Source organism: Brassica napus, chromosome C1 (assembly GCF_020379485.1).
Source record: "Brassica napus cultivar Da-Ae chromosome C1, Da-Ae, whole genome shotgun sequence".
NCBI classification, from domain to species: domain Eukaryota; kingdom Viridiplantae; phylum Streptophyta; class Magnoliopsida; order Brassicales; family Brassicaceae; genus Brassica; species Brassica napus.
This window is the reverse complement of record NC_063444.1, coordinates 3,777,769-3,796,696: the sequence shown is the minus strand read 5'-3', so window position 1 is coordinate 3,796,696 and position 18,928 is coordinate 3,777,769. Positions and strand designations below refer to the sequence as shown.

Below are 18,928 nucleotides of genomic sequence, written 5' to 3'. Positions count from 1 at the left end.
GTGGAACTGATGTCTCTTTCTATACAAAGAATGGGGGATGATAACCTTTCGTTACTTCAAAGGAGAGCAATTCCTTGGCTACTTTGGACTATTTGGAAAAATCGAAACACTATCTTGTATGCTGATACACAGATCACGTTGATCACACAACTGCAACAGGCAAACGAGGAAGCTCGTCTCTGGCATGAGCTTAATGACGCCAAGCAGAGTATTGAGGTGGAGGGTGGTTTAGGTAATGAACACAAGAGATGGGAACCTCCTTTATCTGGTTTTCGTAAATGCAATATTCATGCGAATTGGAGGAATGCGAAGCTTCATAGTGGTGCTGCTTTCATCACACGGGATTATAGTGGCAATGTACTACATCATGCCAGAGAGGCCCTCACGTTTTCTCCTAATAGACTAACGGCTGAGCTTCGGTGCTTGGAATGGGCGCTAAGAAGTATGAAAGACCTGGCTTACCAAGATATTGTGATTGGTTCTGATTCTCATGATCTCATTGATGCTGTGATGCAACCATTGAAATGGCCGCGCTTCAGAATCTTATTACAGAAGATCAAGTCGCTATGCGCAACATTTTCTTCTGTAGCTTTCGAGACAGAGTCTATTGGTTCCAACAAGATTGTGCGTGAAATTGCAAAAAGTGTGCTTCGTGATGGCATGTTTCAATCTTATCTGGCATTAGGAGGACCAGCTTGGCTTCATCATCTGATTAATAGAGAGGCGACTCTTGTTAGCTCGTAGATCTTTTTAAGGTTGAGCTATTTATGTTGTTGTAGTTTGTTTCTTTCTGTATCCAAACTCCTTTGTGATATGATCATCATATCTTTGCAGTCGTTAAAAAAAAAAGATACAAATGATCAAAAAAACTATATGAATAGAAATCATCATTTAATAGACATTAATATTAAAAATATACTAAAATATATTATCTATGTTAGTATCATTTAAATTTAATAACATATCCTATCAAATATTAAAAAAAAAATTTGGATTGATAAAATTGATTTATATGTTCGCACCAATTTAATTATATATTTAATAGTTATTGACTTTTAATTATTTAATATATATTAATTATTTCATAATATGTAAAAATATTTGATACATAAAATAATTTATATAATATTGATTCCGCGCAAGACTCAGATCTTAACCTAGTTCTATATAAATAGAAATATGTGGAGTATTTCGAATCCAAGTGGCCTTTGCTTCATACGAAATTTGCCTTTAGTAAATAAAAAAAAAACATACGATCTTAAATAATAACCGAGTTACAGGTTTCGGATTAATGTCTTTATTTTTTATCCTACTCTAACAATCATTATATTTACTTATATGATAATCATCGTTTTGCGGCCAAATCAACATGCTATGAGTAGTAACAAAGCTTGTTAATTAGTGATTTTGTAATATCGTTACAAATACCATGAGATTTGACTGAAGCTATAGCAACAAAAAGGTTTCCTATAAAATTAATTTCTGGTGGATCTATCATCTAAACAAATCTTCGTTTTGATTTTAAGTAATTTAATTCCAAATTTTTATTATGCTAATAATGTTTTTTTAATCAGTTTTTTTAATTGCGATTGATTTTCTACTCAACATCAATTGAACTTGGCATAGAGAGATACCTAGTGTTTAGTGTGTAACATTTATTTAATCATTGTTCATGTTATTTGAATTTTTTTGACTAAATTTATTTGAATTTTAGACGTTCATTTTATTCATGTACGAGAGATTAGAGTTAGGGTTAGTGAAGATACGTACTAAACGATGTGGTGATTGTCCGTGCAGAAGAAAATGTACTACACTCTACTGCTAAAAGGTACAACTGTCCAAATGGAAGCTGACGAGGTGTAGGGCACAAAGAAATAATACAATATTATTCTCTGATTTGTAATGATGATTTGATGGAATGCCAGTTAACAATATGGCCCTCTTATCACTTGGTGCTTGCTTTCTATTGTTAATCTGTTGGTATTAGATTAAAAAAAAACAGTAAAAAAACCTTGGATCTTTTCAGAAAAGAGGTCAAACTAAAATTATATATGGTGAAATAAAAATCTGATATATATACATTAAATTTGTTAAAATATTATTCGCAAGAAGACGCATGGGTAATTTTTTATGTTAGTTTTCAGTTTAGCCTTTCTATATAGGCAGATAGTCAACAAAATAGTAAAGAAAAACTAAGGAAGAAAGAAGCCCATGGTTTTCATTTTAACCGTGGATATTGGAAGAATTATACAGAAACTGAAGAGAATATATTATGTTCAACTAACATTCATATATATATATATAATTACTCAAATTAACATATATATCAATACTATAGAATTGACTGTACTAAAACTATAACTGCAATTATAGTAAATCGGACATCAGATTAGACATAACAAACTTTACAAATAGCATAAGTGAATGACGTTCACCACATAAACAACATGAGATCTTATCCACATCTCATAACGCAAAAAAAGGAATCATCACTTAGCCTGGCTAGAGAGACTAAAATATTTGTCAAATCATAAGCACCAAAGCCAATTGAAATTTTATGAATGAGTAAGAAAATAAAATGATATGTTGTCACTTTAACCCACAATCTATCTCTCTTTCTCTCAAATCATCTCTGTTCGCTCTTATTCTTCTGCAAATATCGTCATGTTCCACTATAACCCCAAATATAATATGCTCTTTCACTGTGTCCTTATAATATATAGAGATATATAAAAATGTCAATGCGAGCAGACGACAATACATCGATTTCAAATATATGGCTAGCTACATCTGTACGGGCTATGTATATCTTAACTCTCAGATCACTATTTTAATTTGTAAATAAAACGGTAAAGTGTCCAGTTATGTTGTGTTGATACATCAACTGAAACGATGAATCATGACACTGTCCCTTATTTTATTTGTCACAAGAGATTAGAGTGGCTATGCACAACACAGCCAGCGTCGTGGGGTTATATATATTGGCATATATGTAAGTTTTTGTTCATTTTTTTAGCAAAAAAAAAAAAAAAAAAAAAAAAAAAGTTTTGTTCATTTAAAAAAAAATATATATATTTTAACATCTTGTTACTACGGCAGAAACGTCTTGATTGTTGCCACCCTTGGATTTGAGCTGCGACATGGTATTAACACTAACATAAACCAAGCATTTTAAACGTCTTGATTGTTGCCACCCTTGGTAATAACTCCATGTAAGGTAAACAAAAACGTGAAATAGATATTTTTGGGGGTGTTTTCTTTAGTTAGATATTTTTGAGGTTTTATGAAATAAATTCAGTACTATGGTTAAAAAAGAGAGAGAGAATGATGGCATTCACTAAATTATAGTATTAATTAATCTTTGTTACAAAAAATAATAATTAAATCTAATCGTCACTACCTTTGTCCCCAAGTTGCTTACACCTATAATATAAATACGTCTCATTACCTTCCCCATCGTTTCATATTCAGCTTTCCTTTATCCCACTTTAAGTGAGCAAGTTAACAAGAAAAAAAAGAGTTGAGAGAAACTTATCTCTGTTGATAAAAAAAAAAAAAAACTTATCTCTAATTACAAAGAAGGGATAAGCAAAAGAAAGTGTTAAACAAAAAAAATGAGACCGTTGAGCGTTCGATCGATGTTGCAAGAAGTGGCGATGCACACCACGTCAGCATCACCGTCATCTTCGGTAATTCACCGAGCGGCGCCGCAATCACCGTGGCATTCGCCAATTCCTTACCTCTTCGGCGGTTTAGCGGCGATGATTGGACTCATCGCCTTTGCTCTTCTCATCCTCGCCTGTTCTTACTGGCGTCTATCTCCTTCCGGAGAAGAAGATGGTCGGAACGGTGGAGCAGAGGACGAAGAGAAAGAGAGCCGGTCTGGGGACAAGGCGGAGAACGGAGCGTACGAGGAGAAGTTTCTGGTCATAATGGCGGGAGAAAACATGCCGAGGTTTATCGCGACGCCGGCGATGAAGAAGTGTACGTGTGGGGCTCATGAGGGTAAAATGGTAGTTTCTCAGGAGGGTAATGTTGTTGCCGGAGAGGAGAAGAAGTTGGGAGAAAATGAAGAGAAAGTGAAAGATACCGGAGAACCAACGACAAGCCACTAAGCTTTTTTTTTTTCTTACTTTCCTTTCCTTAATTAATGTTCTTTTTTTTTCCTTTTTAAGAGCTCTCTCGGAAATTTTCCTTCATATGTTTACTAGGAACGTAAACTCTACTAGAGAGCAAAATTTTGAGTTTTACTTGGTTTGTAATGTTTTATCTTTTGCTATACTAAATACTTTATTCCAGGTTTTGTAGCTTTTGAGGAAATATTTGATTACTCTGCACATACCAAACGATTGTAAATGCGGTTTCATACGTGTACATGCGTGTACATCCCATATATTCAGGACTCGATCGTTTCAACAAATTCCTTAATGTCATTTGGGTTTATATATACTTCTAGAAAAATAAAAATAAAAACTTAAATTTCAACATAGTTTTATACAGTATAATGATTTTTTGGGCAAAGTGTAAACGTAAAAACAAAAGTAGACACAACTAATAATATAAACCCTAGAAGCTTTCAGAAATGTTTTTTTTATCTGGTTACCCTTTGGAAAAATGTTTTTTTTTTTAAATCTGGTTGATCTAGGTTTCTAGGTTAGGGTCATGTAACTTTTTCTACACGTTTCCTTCTTTGCTTGTATTGGCAAATGACATTCTAGTAAGCTGTAGTTTTTTTTTAATTTCATCAAAACCTAATATGTAATTATTTTTCTATATCTAAAATATTTTAAAGTGAAAATGCCGGCTAATTAACAAGCAATATTTTAAAATATGATATTCCCCGCTTTCTCCAAAATAAATAATATTCCCCATCCATTAACAAAAGAATTAGCTAATTAACAAAACAATTTGTTAGCAAATCATTTCTGTTGCGTATCCAGTTTAGCTATTCTGTGGGCCAAAGAGTTAGCAGAAGTGCCAAGACGTGTCCCGTAATGTATTGTGTTGAGTTAATTATAGCAAAAAGAATAGATTCTCCTTTGACATTTTTGACAACGGTGAGCTGTCCTTCGAGGCGCCGAGTAGCCGCGTCCTTGTAAAGTTCCAAACAATTCTCTCTTCCATTTGGACATTCTTTTCTTTCATTTACTGCCTTATTTTTCATTGTAAATAATTATTTTTTTCTTAATTTTATACATTCCCCTATGTTATACACTAGTACTTTCTATCTCAACTTTAGCAAAAAAGCTATGTGATTTAGATGCAAAACACTTCGATATGAATGCTGTCAATTGAAAATTTTTTTTACTACTTAGCAGGTGGTAAATCAAGATCAAAAGTAAAAGTAAGGGAAGGAAGTTACCCCTCTAACCCTAGTAGTTTTTGTGTCCACCTCAACAGATAATGTGTGCATATATATCATATTTCTGTTCAATACTATATCAAAAAGTATTTTTTTTTTTAAAATACATCTATGTGCATAACTACTTTATAAATGCAAAAAAAATCAACAACCAAAGCGTGAGATGGATGCTGACGCCAGGATGAGAGAGCTGTCAAGTCAATTTGCAGAAGACATCAGTCTCATGTCCTCTTACTGGGCCGAGCTGATAGTAGCGGCCCATATATGTCTAACTCTCTAAATCTTCGACTTCTCTGAAAAGAAGAGAGCTCGATGATCGAAGAGACGAAACTCTCTTTAGATCGTGTGATCTGATCCGAGGAGAAGCTCAGGAAGAAGATGGGAATCGTGTTCACGAAGCTGTTTTCCTCCGTATTTGGGAACAAAGAAGCTCGTATCCTCGTCCTCGGTCTCGACAATGCCGGAAAAACCACCATCCTCTGTAAACCCACCGCCTCCATCTTCTAATTTCATTGACAATGTAGCGGCTAGGGTTTTTTTTGTGTTGAGTTAAATTTTTGATTCTGTGATTCTCCAGATCGGCTTCAGATGGGAGAGGTCGTCTCCACGATCCCGAGTATGTATTTCACCATCGATCCTCGCTAATTCCACTGAAATCGATTTGATTTTGATTTGTTCCTATCTACAGCTATTGGATTTAACGTGGAGACTGTGCAGTACAACAATATCAAGTTTCAGGTCTGGGATTTAGGTAAGCTTGACTTCGAATTTGAATTGCTCGAACAGTACATTTGATTGATCTTTAGATCAAAGCGTGTTCTTACGGATCCAGTTAGTCTTGGCTAGTAGATTACTAGGGCAAGTGATTTGAATAGGGTCGATGTATATTACACTGCAACTTGAATATTGTATCTTTGAGACTGATGAATAGTTGTGACATACACATAAGACTCTATGCTTTGCATATTTGTAGCTATGGATATAGTGGATTTAGGTCATGATTGAACTGTAACCTTGCAACTATGGAACCTTTGGTTTAATATATTTACGATTGATTTTTCATTGTGCAGGTGGACAAACGAGTATCAGGTATAGCTTTGTTAAACCTTCTTTATTTTCTCTTTTATTCTGTCCAGAGACAATGGGAACTGATTTTTTTACGCAACGGTTTCAGGCCGTATTGGAGATGCTATTTTCCAAATACACAGGCAGTGATTTATGTTGTTGATTCGAGTGATACTGATAGAATTGGAGTGGCCAAAGAAGAGTTCCATGCAATTTTGGAGGTAAACTTCTGCTAAGATTTCATCTTCCGATGAATGTAATTGGTTTATTGCTTCCTTGATAAAAACGAGGGGAATCCTTTCTTGGTGGTTTCTCTATTGATAATACATTAACGGCTCAGCTTTTTAATCGGTAGGAACTGTTTTAGAAACTTATATATGTGTTGCTACTCAATGTTTGTAGAATGTCAAACAGCCTTGTGTAATTAAACTGAGACATTCTCGGACAGGAACTGCTATTGATCCTGACTTGCTGTTATATAGATTTTTTGTGCATCATTTGACTGCTCTTCTGTGAAAATTATGATTTTTCTTGCCGCTAAAATAGTTCATCTATCACTAAGCAGCTAACTCGTCCTTGGTTGATCTGGACCTTCTTACAGGAAGAGGAATTGAAAGGTGCCATGGTTCTTATATTTGCAAACAAGCAGGTGCGTGCGATGTTGTTTATCTGAGAGATTCACCTGGGAATTGTTAATTTCTGAAGCTAATTGAGAAGAATATGTACCACCATTGGATATGTTTTGCAAATATGTAATGACGATTATGGAATGAAATGAAACAGGATCTGCCAGGCGCTCTTGACGATGCGGCTGTGACAGAGGCTTTGGAGTTGCACAAGATAAAGAGTCGTCAATGGGCAATCTTCAAAACTTGTGCTGTGAAAGGTGAAGGACTTTTCGAAGGCCTAGACTGGTAAATGCATGAAGTATTATTTCATTTGCGTTTTTTTTTGGTTCAGCAAAACTCTCATATATGTACATATTCTTCTCCTTCAGGTTGAGTAATACCCTCAAATCAGGGACGGGTTAACCTCATCACTCACCACAAAGCAGCAGCGTGCGTGTATCATCTTTTCTACTGTTAGCTTTGCATTCTTCGACAAAGAGTTGATAGCTTATCGGTTATTCACCTCTTATGTTTTTGTCCGAAGAAGATGGGACTTGTGGAGTTGTTGTTGTGACATTTAAGACGGCATTTTTAACATGAAATTTAACATATAAAGATTACCAATAACGTTTGCTTCACTCTCGTCTATTGCAAATTTGAAGAATTTTTGATCGTGTCGTGTTTTATGTTTCTTTACATGCCCAAGTAACCAAAATGTGGAACAACATAAGTGACACGACACCAAAAACCATTCATGTTTCATGAGTTTTGTCTATGTATTCTTGAAAAACCGTTGGACATTTTTGAAAACAATATATAATCTTCCCGAATCATTTGTTATTTTGGGCGAAATCTGAAAAAGCGAAACCCAAAGGGAAAACACTCATGTTAAAACTACGTTGATGAGTCACCGGGGCTAGTGTCTGGTATAGTACTGTGATCGATGTTCCTGCTGGAACCTACTCCTCCTGTTTGGTCTGAAAAGAAACGTACAACGACGCAAGTAATGTTGTCTGCACTACCTCTTTGGTAAGCTTCCGTCATCAGTCTTCTTGCACCTTCCTCGGGATCTTCTATCACCTTGATCATGCCTACTGCTTCCTGAGGAACAGACATGTGTTGTCATGTCCAGAGGATTGGGAATGCTAACAAGGGAGATTTTTAAAAGGAGAGTTTAGAAAATCAAACAATCCTTTTACCTCGTTAGATACAACGTCCCAGAGACCATCACTAGCAAGAATGAGAAACTCGAGAGAGCTATCAACTTTTTCCTCCTGAAATTTGCATATATGTTCATGAGTTAACCAAGGCAGAATTGGTTTAGTCATTCTAGAAAATAGTCTACAATATGTTGTATGAGCCTCATACTATGAGGTGACACAAATAGTCACTCCCGTACCTCGTACTTGAGTTTCATATCATTTTTCTTATTTACGGAAGGAGATTATGATGCAAAGCCAATACCTGTATCTCGGGATCAGCAACAACGTACTGCTTCAGTAACCTATCGCCAAATGCACGAGAAACAGCAAGAACTCCTCCAACTCTCCATGTTCCTTTTAGCATAATACCAATTAAGTAAACGATACAAACGCATATAAGAAGAAAGGTTTCTAATAAAATAATCTTTTATTTACCAGCCCACATGACAAATCCTCCAGCATCCTCAATTCTTTGGCGCTCATCACTTTGATCAGGCTTGTGATCTCGGGATACAGCAATAGCTTTGACAAAAAAAAAAAGAATTATATTAGTACCAGACAAGACAACACCACTAACATTCACAACTTCCTCCTAAACGATGTATTGTTTACTCCGCATTGAAGTTTTCATGTACAAGAGTGCTACCACCTAGAAACGGTACTATACATAAGAAAAGGTTGACCAAAATTGAACAAGCATTACCATTTCCACCTCTGCATATAACAGCTCTAGAGTCTCCTACATTTGCAACAAGTAAACGGTCACCAACTAAAATGGCTGTTGAAGCGGTCGAACCAGCATCTCTGTTCTGACTATTTTCTGAGTTAAGAAACTCTGAGTCTGTTTGTTTGTATGCATCAGCTGAAACGAGAAGCAATTAAAGGATAAATAAAACACCTATATAGGTCCTATGTAATAAATCATCTGGCCAACAAGATAAAATGTGCAAAACAACCTATTGCGGCTGTAGTGTCAGAGATGAACTTTGGATGCCTGATGAGGTTACTGAACAGATTTTGCTTCACATACTCAGCTGCACGTGCACCTCCATGTCCTGGACATAAACGTTAGCTTCATCACTACACTGGCACCTTACCATGTGGGAAATGTAAGTACTGGAGAGAAACATGTATACCATCAAAGACTCCAAAAAGACCAACGATTTCCCCATCAACGCCATCGATTCTAGTTTCATAGAAGTCCTCCATTGAAGATCTTTTGCCAGGAGAGCTTGCATATCCATAGCTGAACTTCCCGTTGTGACTGTACATAGAAAGTAGATAAAAAAAATCAATTATAACGTTTAATCTAAAACTGACAGAAGCAACAGCATGTACAGTCGAAGCCTTCATAGACTTATAAAGCCAAAGGAGTATGTAAAGAAACTCTTTACATGTGATGTTCAAAAGAACGCATAAGAGTTCAATCTAGTAACGATACTACTGTCTTAACATAACACCAAAAGCCTCTAAATTCAAAGTAACGTGTAATATATCTTCTAGCTTTAGTAACCTTAGAAAAGCAAAGATATGATAAATCTAGGCAAGAGAGAAGAAGTCAACCTGAGGCCGCCGCCGCTAACAGGTCCGTCGCCGGCGTGGACTTGGCTCGAAGACGACAAAACAGAATTCAGATATCCCATAATCACCAAAAGCCTCCGGAACAAGACTAAAGATCGAAACTTCAGTTCTGAAGCTGGTCCAGCTCCTTTTTTTTGTCGGCCAATCAAACCCTAAAACGACGTCGGAAAACAAGTCAATACACGAAACCATCACCAAGCTAAGATAATAACCAATGACGAGATCGATAAGTGCTTAAACTATAACGAAACGGTTAAACTATATTATAAAAAGCAGTGACCAGACAAATGAAAAACATTGAGCACGAGAAACAGCGCGACCATGGCCACGCGAAATCGATCAGATCGATAAAAACAAAATTAACAAAATGAAAGAGAAAGAGTTGTTGGAGCGTACCAGGAGAAGAAGAAGCTGATGAATATTTCAAATTCGACGGTTCAGAGTCCGACAAAGATTTAGGGATCCAATGGCTTCTGGTCTTCGTTTTGACAAAAATGGAGACGAAAAGGAAGAAAACAGGTGGCTTTTGAAATCTGGTAAGTCTCTCTGTATAAATATCGTATAAATATCAGTGTCGGTAATAACGATTAGATTAAAGTAATTAATGATAAATCACACTAATTCGAGAAATAAAGATATTTATATATCCATAAGCGCAGGACTCTCACCTCGTGGGCCGTGGGCTTAAAGAAGATTATGATTACTATTTTTCTTGGCTGTTTTTGTAGAGCTTTTCGGTGAAACGAGGCTTGAATGAATCGAACGGCCATCTAACGAAGGTTATGACACGTGTCATCCACGCAGATGACAATCTCAAGTTGATTATCTGTGCTATGGCGTTTGACGTTTCCTTAGCCACAGGTAACCCTTACAGAAAACCAAAAGCCAATTGTAAATAGTTTAATTTATTTTACTGCTTATGTTATAAAAATTAATCAGAAGGCTGGATTGTCAAAAAGATACAAGGACGAAGGACCATCTAAAAAAAACATAATAGTTGAGAAATGTTGGGCCTTGTCTGGCCCGTTAATAGCTTCTTCCTGCTTTGTTTGTACGTTGATACAAGTCAGCTTCCATTATGAAAAGGGGTAAGAAATGTTGTAAATTTCGGACATGTTAAAAGCCCGTGAAAATCGTTTAACGATTATCATTAAATTTGCATTTGGATCAACAGTCCGGCTCCATTATTATGACTAGGGGTGACCACTTTACTCGATATCCGAAGCCGCATCCGAACCCGATCCAAAAAACCCGAACCGAAATCCGAACCAAAGTAGTAAAATATCTTAACGGGTATTGAATTATGAAAGATTGGATATTCGAACCCGAACGGGTAATATCCGAACCTGAATTGATATCCGAAGATAAACGAACTTATGTATAATTAACCTTATATTTCTAGTTTACATCTCTCATTTTATATAAAATATTTATACTGATATTACACATACTTTAAATTCATATGATATACATACAATTACGGGAAAAATGATTTGCTACTCACTTAAAATGCATGTCAAATTTTTTATTTCAAGAATTAACAAAAAGTTACATCCAAAATTTAAAAACAATAACCAAATTAATGTTTTTTTAGTTTCAAAATGTTATGCCCAAATCTATTAACCATTCATTCTATTAAAAATAAAAAAATTAGTTAAGTGAAAGTTATATTTTTAAATACAAGAAATTGGAAAAATGAAATTTTTTTTTTTTTTTCAAAATCTAAATATCCGAACCCGATCCGAAATAACCGAATCCGAACTAAAAATATCTGAACTCGACCCGAAGTACATAAATACCTTAACAGATTCTACACCTCTGTACTGAAATACCCAAAAATCCAAAATATCCGATCCGAATCCGGATATCCGAACGCCAACTCCTATTTATGACATTAAGAAATGAGAATAAATTTCATGCCCCACAAACCAGCCATCTTTTGAGAGTTCACACGATGCGTGCCTTTTTCTTTTGCTTGTTGGTTGGACGGACAGACGACGAGTTCTATTCTACGACGACTTCCTTTCACTTTTGTTATTTGAGTTGATTATCTAAGAATTATATAGACGAGTCCACAATTAGAAGCATGTAACACATGTAAAACGAGCAACAGAGAGAATCGTATTCTTATGTTTTAAAATTTCGTAATGAAGGCAATAACTCCTATGTACGGAACCAACGCTGAGTTTGCTTGGTGACAAAAAGGTTGCGGCTGTAACTACCGCCACCTAGATTTAATTTATGTTAAGAAAGACTATTTACAATATTTGAGTTTTCGGTAAAAAAATTAAATTTTTATTTTTAACACGAAAAACTCGTATGGATGGAATTATTTAACTCTTTCTACCAAACCAATGACTATTATTTTATCAAAAATGTAGAGTCGTTTGTTTCTAGTGAGTCTCGTTACCAACGAAGCCTACATATAGTATATGGCTCGGTCGAATTTTTCATTTTCATTTAGGATTTAATATGCAGTTCGTAGCACCTTGTATCTTTCTAAAAGCAAAAAAGTTAATTAACTGAAACTACCATATAAATGACATGCTTTTTTATCCTTTTCTAGTCATCCTTAAGTGATTTTGCATCGCAAATTCATGTCACATGTTATCAAAAGTACAAAGTAACATACAAAAGAGAAAACATATATATTTCTTTGCAATCAAAGTTTTTCAATTGTGTTACATGTTTGGTAAAAAGAATGGGGCTGATAAATGAATGAATTCACTGCATTTTTGGTTACACCGACCATTTCGATTAAGCTTTTTGACCACGGATATACAGAATCGAATAAATATCTCTACATTTTTTTAAAAAAAATATTAATTTTGAAAACTAGTAATGTGTACACGAAATTTACATTTACATAAACCGGTTAGGTGAATTTGGGTAAGAAATAGAATATTCGGTTAAGTTTCGGTTTAGTGAAAGCACAAGTCTTGTTATATAAAACAACAAATCTTCATCTTCCAAAAAACCATATCTTCTATGGCTACAATCTCTCTCTCGAGCGATGCACTACACTTGATCACTCATGGCGCTAAATTAATCCACTAATTGAATCACTCTCCCTCTCCAGCAATCGCAGCCACACTCTCCCATCGATCAAGTATGCAAAGCCCTTCAACGGCTACCCAGGAATCAGCAGCCTCCTCCTCCTTTGGTTTCTTCAGACGTCTCACCTGTTTAGCCTCCAGAAACCGATCTCCGCGCTCGAATCCAGATGGGTATACTCTCTCCACATCCAATGCCTTGTTCTTCAATGGCTCTCTGACGACTCTACCCGCACGGAGGAGGACTCGAAAAGCCCTAGCTTCCATGAGCTTGAACGCTAAGAGCAGTGCCGGCTCTAGCTTGAGTAGATTCATCAACGAATTCAATAGCTTTATTAGGTTTCACTGCGAGAAAGTGGTTCCTGACAGTTTCGCCTCAATTGGAGTATCGAGCCACGAGAGCGGAGTTAGGGGGAATGATAGTGGTGGTGTTTTGGGTGAGGAGGGCTTGCAATTGAATGGAGTAGAAGCTGATTGTCCCAAGAAAGTTTTGATTTTGATGAGTGATACTGGTGGTGGTCACAGAGCCTCTGCTGAAGCCATTAGAGCTGCTTTCAATCAGGAGTACGGAGATGAGTACCAGGTTCGTCTCGGCTTAGAGCTTTTTTCTTGAATTGGAAACATAAAGTTTATAACTTTATTACATTCAGTTGTTTGTTCTGCCAGTAGATTAAAGTTTGTATCTTGGAGTAGTTCTCTACGTTGTGTAGTGTGTGTGTTGTTGTTGTTTATTTTATTCTCAGTACATTAAGTGTGTTTGGTGCAGGTGTTTATTACGGACTTGTGGACAGATCACACGCCCTGGCCATTCAACCAGCTTCCCAGGAGTTATAATTTTCTGGTGAAACATGGAGCTCTATGGAAAATGACTTACTACGGTACAGCTCCACGCGTTATTCACCAGTCTAACTTCGCTGCAACTTCGACTTTTATTGCCAGGTGAGGCTTTTCTCTGTTTTATATGTTTGACTATTAGAAGATTCTAATAAAGAACGGATGTTCCAACGTTTTACAGGGAAATTGCTCAAGGATTGATGAAGTATCAACCAGATATTATCATCAGTGTTCATCCATTGATGCAGCATGTCCCACTACGTGTCCTAAGATCAAAGGGGTTACTTGATAAAATAGTCTTTACCACGGTTATTACAGACTTGAGCACTTGCCATCCCACATGGTTAGTTTACTTACTATCTCGGTTATGTTTTAGAGATTGTATGGGCTCTTTCGTAAAAGTAAAGCTTGCTTTGATGTTTAGGTTTCATAAGCTTGTGACAAGATGTTACTGCCCATCAACAGAAGTAGCGAAAAGGGCGCAAAAAGCTGGACTTCAGACATCACAAATCAAAGTCTACGGCCTTCCTGTTCGACCTTCCTTTGTCAAACCAGTTCGCCCAAAGGTGCCTTTTCTTGACTGTCCTTGTCGTTTCAAACCTATCCAAGTTCTCAATAGTATATATTGAACAAATCACAGGTTGAATTGAGAAGAGAGCTAGGGATGGATGAGAATCTTCCAGCTGTTTTGTTAATGGGCGGAGGAGAAGGAATGGGTCCCATAGAGGCAACAGCAAGAGCTCTTGGAGATGCTCTGTATGACGAGAATCTTGGTGAAGCAGTTGGCCAGGTTCTTATAATATGTGGACGGAACAAGAAACTCCAAACCAGATTAAGTTCCATAGATTGGAAAATACCAGTCCAGGTACTCTTTACTTCTAACCCTTCAAACCAAATTAGCAAATCTCAGGCTGAATCATTTTAATATTTGTCACAGGTTAAAGGGTTTGTAACAAAAATGGAGGAATGTATGGGTGCCTGTAACTGTATCATAACAAAGGTAAACCAATCTCAAACCCACATAAAATAAATTGGTAACTATTTTCTTTTAATTGACATTCCTAGTCTCTCTTGCGCACAATGGTGACATTAGAATGATTGTTCCTTGTGCAGGCAGGTCCAGGAACCATAGCTGAAGCTATGATAAGAGGGCTACCAATAATCTTAAACGGGTACATCGCTGGTCAAGTAAGCTCTCAACTTTAAAGCCTCTCCATATTATATTCGGTTCAGATTTTTTTCAATATTTGTGGTTTCACTTGAGCGCAGGAGGCTGGGAATGTGCCTTATGTGGTGGAGAACGGATGTGGGAAATTCTCGAAATCACCAAAAGAGATATCGAAGATTGTAGCGGATTGGTTTGGACCAGGGTCGAAACAGTTGGAGATAATGTCACAGAATGCATTGAGGCTAGCTAGACCAGAAGCTGTGTTCAAGATAGTGCAAGACATGCACGAGCTTGTCCGGCAGAGAAACTATCTTGCTCAGCTCTCTTGCACTGCCTAAGGAGTATATGTTGTTGTAGTAACTTGTAATTCATTGAATCAAAGCCTACTTTTATTTTGGTATAGACAAAGAGTGTAGCATTATCACAGTAACCTTTTGTTGTTGTTGTTGTTGCCCTTATTGCGAATGCTTAAGGCTGATTAATCTCTTTTGAATAATAATGATAAATATAATTAAGGGTAGTTCTCCTAAATAAACCGCAAAGAAGAAAATGACTAAAATGTTTCATTTAATAGGTAAAAGAACCATAATACCCTAGATATATAAAAAAAATAAAAGGATACTAATTTTTTTTATAGTTTTAGATTATATGCTTTCAAATTCGAATTTTTTTTATAAAATATTTTTTTAATTTTTTTTCGATTTTTTTTTTCAAATTTTCTTTTTGTAATTCGAAAATATTTTTTGAAACTATTTTTAAAATTTTTATTTTCAAATTTTTAATATTTAATTTTTATTTTCTAAAATTTTAAATCTCAATCCCAAATCTCTACCCATTAACTCTAAGATTTGGATTAGTTAATCCTATGGGTATGAGTGTATATTTACCTCTTTAATGAAACATTTTGGTCATTAGAGTTTATATTCGTGACATAAACTTTTTTAATGCTATATTAGGGTATTTCCTGTAATTAATAATGAATAATAATTTTTTTAAAAAAATTCAGAAACAAAATGGTAAAAAGAAGAAGAGAAAAATAGGTTGCCTACAAAAAAAAAAAAAGACCTAGGAGTGAGCGTTTTTACCCTATTCGAAGTTTTGAACCTCTCTACTCTCTATAAGCAGCTTGAAAATGCATCATATGATGAAGAGAACAAATCTCCGTTAAAACATGTCGCAATCCAAACCTATCTAGAAAACATTCAAAAGCTCGCTGGAGAAAGGAAATAAATCTTCAAGCACATAAGAAGAACACCGAATGATAGAGCAGATAGATTAGCATCTCAAGCAAGGATCACTAATGCATCTTATATTGTATCTTGGTTGTAATAAACATATGTATCTTTTGTAAGTTTTATTATTTAATAAAATAAAAAGTTGACAAAAAAAAAGAACCTTCGGAATTCAGATAGAAACGGAACCAAAATCCAAATTAAAATTAAAAGATATCTAAAATTAATTAAATATGTGAACTTTTTGATACTTCCTCAGTTTCAATATAGGTAATTGTTTTTGTTTCACAATAGATGATGTTTTCACATATCTAGGTAACTTTAACTTTATTAAAAACTTCGTAGTCAACTGTGTTTTTATTATTTTTATATATAATTAAATAAATTAGTTTTAAATTATATTTCAATGATTTTTTGTTTAGAAAATATAATTTCTTAATATGTGTGCAAAGAAACAAAACTTCATCTATTACTATGAGACGAAGGAAGTATATGTTAAGGTGATTTAGATAGTTTAGAGTATTTTGAAAATTATAATTTCTAGTTAGTTTAAGTAGTTTTAATTAGATTTTTGAATAATTTAGTCTTTTGAGTGTTTCTTAAAAGATTTTCAAGCAATTAGAAACAATGATTATAATCCAATCTGAATCGAATTAGAAAGAAAAAAAAAGACGAATTAAAATAACTCAAAATTTAATAGAATCCGGATGAGATTTATAAACAAACATAGTACCGAAATTTTAAATCAACCGGACCGAATTCAGACAGGGTACCGAACACAAAAGGCTTAGATAAACCTAAAGGGTTTTGACCTTCTTCGTGTTTCTCTTAGCCTCCTCTTTCTCCGGTTCTCTACGCGCATCATCAGGTAAAAATCCGATACACTCACTTCTTCTTGTTCTGTTTCTGATAGATTGTCTTTTCCCTAGTTATTACTCACCAACTACTTATTAAAGACAGAAGCTTTAAATCTTATAAAGCTCAAATCTTTCTCAGTTATCTAATTGAGTGCTTGAATCATGTGTTAAGGTTCAAGGCACAAGAGAAGAGTAGTAGGTGAAGATGTTGTACATCATAGGCTTAGGCTTAGGAGATGAAAAGGACATAACCCTGAGAGGACTCGAAGCCGTCAAGAAATCTCAGAAAATCTACATGGAAGCTTACACTTCTCTCTTGTCCTTTGGTCTCTCTTCCGATGGTCTTTCCAATCTCGTAAGCCCCTCAAATCCCCCCGTAGCTTTAGTAGTTTCACTAGCTCGCATTGAAAGCTTATGTCTTTTTTTTTTTGTGGGGACAGGAAAAGTTTTATGGGAAACCAATCACACTTGCTGATAGAGAGATGGTGGAAGAAAAGGCAGGGGAGATGATTGAAGAAGCTATTGATAATGATATCGCTTTCCTCGTTGTTGGTGATCCCTTTGGGTATGTTGAATCTGACTTATATCACTCAAAGATTTAACAGCGTTCTCTTGACATTCATCTTATAGCAAATATCAATGTTCAAAAAATCGCTAGGCTGTGGTTAGGCATATTATAGAATATTAATGTTAACCGTTCTCTAGACTGGTTTGAAAAAAAATGTTTCCTTCATACCCGATTTGCCTAGGTGCCGCCTAGATTAATTTTTAGAACACTGGCAAATATTAGTTAGTTAGAAACTGTTTGTAATGTTTTTTTTTTTTGTGTTTTTTTTTTGTAGAGCTACAACTCACAGTGATCTTGTTGTTAGAGCTAAGAAACTCGGTGTAAAAGTAGAGGTTGTGCACAACGCATCGGTCATGAACGCTGTTGGGATCTGTGGTCTGCAGCTTTACCATTACGGAGAGACGGTCTCGATCCCTTTCTTCACCGAGACGTGGAGACCTGACAGCTTTTACGAGAAGATCAAGAAGAACCGTGCTCTCGGACTGCACACGCTCTGTCTGCTTGATATCCGAGTGAAGGAGCCTACTTTCGAGTCTCTATGCAGAGGAGGGAAGAAACAGTATGAGCCGCCGAGGTATATGACTGTTAACACGGCCATCGAGCAGCTGCTTGAAGTTGAGGAGAAGCGTGGAGAGTCTGTGTATGGCGAGGAGACGGAGTGTGTGGGTTTTGCGAGGCTTGGCGCTGAGGACCAGAAGATAGTTTCGGGGACGATGAAGCAGCTGGAGAGTGTTGATTTTGGAGCGCCGTTGCATTGTCTTGTGATAGTGGGGAAGACTCATCCCGTGGAAGAAGAGATGTTGGAGTTTTACAAATACGGAACTGCAAATTAAAGGAACAGAGGACTGAAGAAGGCTCAAGGGGTGAGGCAAGAACGATCAAGATGTCTCCATGAGTAAGAGATTGAAACTAGGAACCAATGTGTCAACATTTTTAATTTGCGATTTTGGATGACTATGATGGACGTAAGTATGAGAAGTGTGTATTGAAATACTCATTTGGCTCTAATTTGGGGGAGCAGGCACTTTGTATTAGAGATCTTTGTTTCAGTGAGAATTTAAGTTTGGGATTTATTTGATTTGGTTTGTGTTTAGGAACTAACACCTAAGGGGAACTTCCGTCGGTTTATTATGGTTTGGTCTGCTTCTTAAACCAATTGTGCAAGGATTATATTAAAGCCCACACTATAGTTCACGTGATGATTGTTTCAGTAGTTTTTAGTTTTATTTTTTGGTTTTTAGATTTTAGCTTTTGGTTTTTAGATTTTGGTTTTTGGTTTTCAGCTTTTGGTTTTTGGTTTTTGGTTTTTAGATTTAGATTTTGGTTTTTGGATTTGCTGTATTTTTTTAAAATTTTCAAAAATTAACTAATACATTACTTTAAAATAATATAATAAAA

General features: G+C 35.8%; 5 protein-coding genes across 7 annotated transcripts; 4 read left to right on the top strand and 1 right to left on the bottom strand.

The window, feature by feature from the left end:
• Positions 1-3,107: 3,107 nt before the first annotated feature.
• LOC106374230 (protein GLUTAMINE DUMPER 1-like) lies at positions 3,108-4,298 on the top strand. Its single transcript, XM_013814302.3, has one exon. It carries the CDS (start codon positions 3,615-3,617, stop codon positions 4,113-4,115), a length of 501 nt encoding a protein of 166 aa, XP_013669756.2. The 5' UTR covers positions 3,108-3,614; the 3' UTR covers positions 4,116-4,298.
• Positions 4,299-5,623: 1,325 nt separating this feature from the next.
• LOC106375401 (ADP-ribosylation factor 1) lies at positions 5,624-7,673 on the top strand. Of its 2 annotated transcripts, none has more exons than XM_013815293.3 (8): positions 5,624-5,843; positions 5,940-5,978; positions 6,051-6,113; positions 6,433-6,451; positions 6,537-6,648; positions 7,029-7,076; positions 7,211-7,341; positions 7,425-7,673. In XM_013815293.3, the coding sequence occupies exons 1-8, from the start codon at positions 5,741-5,743 to the stop codon at positions 7,456-7,458; spliced, it is 549 nt and encodes a 182-aa protein (XP_013670747.1). In that variant the 5' UTR covers positions 5,624-5,740; the 3' UTR covers positions 7,459-7,673. The 2 variants fall into 2 exon arrangements, with proteins under 2 accessions (XP_013670747.1, XP_013670746.2); XM_013815292.3 differs by having other exon boundaries at positions 6,993-7,076.
• Positions 7,653-10,471, bottom strand: LOC106375400 (probable protein phosphatase 2C 59). Its single transcript, XM_013815290.3, has 9 exons — positions 10,215-10,471; positions 9,801-9,970; positions 9,374-9,501; positions 9,194-9,292; positions 8,941-9,099; positions 8,673-8,759; positions 8,500-8,591; positions 8,235-8,309; positions 7,653-8,136 (listed from the first exon to the last, which is right to left on the bottom strand). The coding sequence occupies exons 2-9, from the start codon at positions 9,878-9,880 to the stop codon at positions 7,930-7,932; spliced, it is 927 nt and encodes a 308-aa protein (XP_013670744.2). The 5' UTR covers positions 9,881-9,970; positions 10,215-10,471; the 3' UTR covers positions 7,653-7,929.
• A 2,303-nt stretch (positions 10,472-12,774) lies between these two features.
• On the top strand, positions 12,775-15,393 carry LOC106375399 (monogalactosyldiacylglycerol synthase 1, chloroplastic). Of its 2 annotated transcripts, XM_013815288.3 has the most exons (8): positions 12,775-13,454; positions 13,638-13,810; positions 13,887-14,048; positions 14,130-14,271; positions 14,346-14,570; positions 14,643-14,705; positions 14,819-14,893; positions 14,975-15,393. In XM_013815288.3, the coding sequence occupies exons 1-8, from the start codon at positions 12,930-12,932 to the stop codon at positions 15,209-15,211; spliced, it is 1,602 nt and encodes a 533-aa protein (XP_013670742.2). In that variant the 5' UTR covers positions 12,775-12,929; the 3' UTR covers positions 15,212-15,393. The 2 variants fall into 2 exon arrangements, with proteins under 2 accessions (XP_013670742.2, XP_022551808.2); XM_022696087.2 differs by having other exon boundaries at positions 12,788-13,454; positions 13,887-14,271.
• A 1,431-nt stretch (positions 15,394-16,824) lies between these two features.
• LOC106375398 (probable diphthine methyl ester synthase) lies at positions 16,825-18,608 on the top strand. The gene is made up of 4 exons (XM_048745256.1): positions 16,825-16,973; positions 17,135-17,317; positions 17,403-17,527; positions 17,805-18,608. Exons 2-4 carry the CDS (start codon positions 17,168-17,170, stop codon positions 18,361-18,363), a joined length of 834 nt encoding a protein of 277 aa, XP_048601213.1. The 5' UTR covers positions 16,825-16,973; positions 17,135-17,167; the 3' UTR covers positions 18,364-18,608.
• The last annotated feature ends 320 nt before the right edge of the window (positions 18,609-18,928 follow it).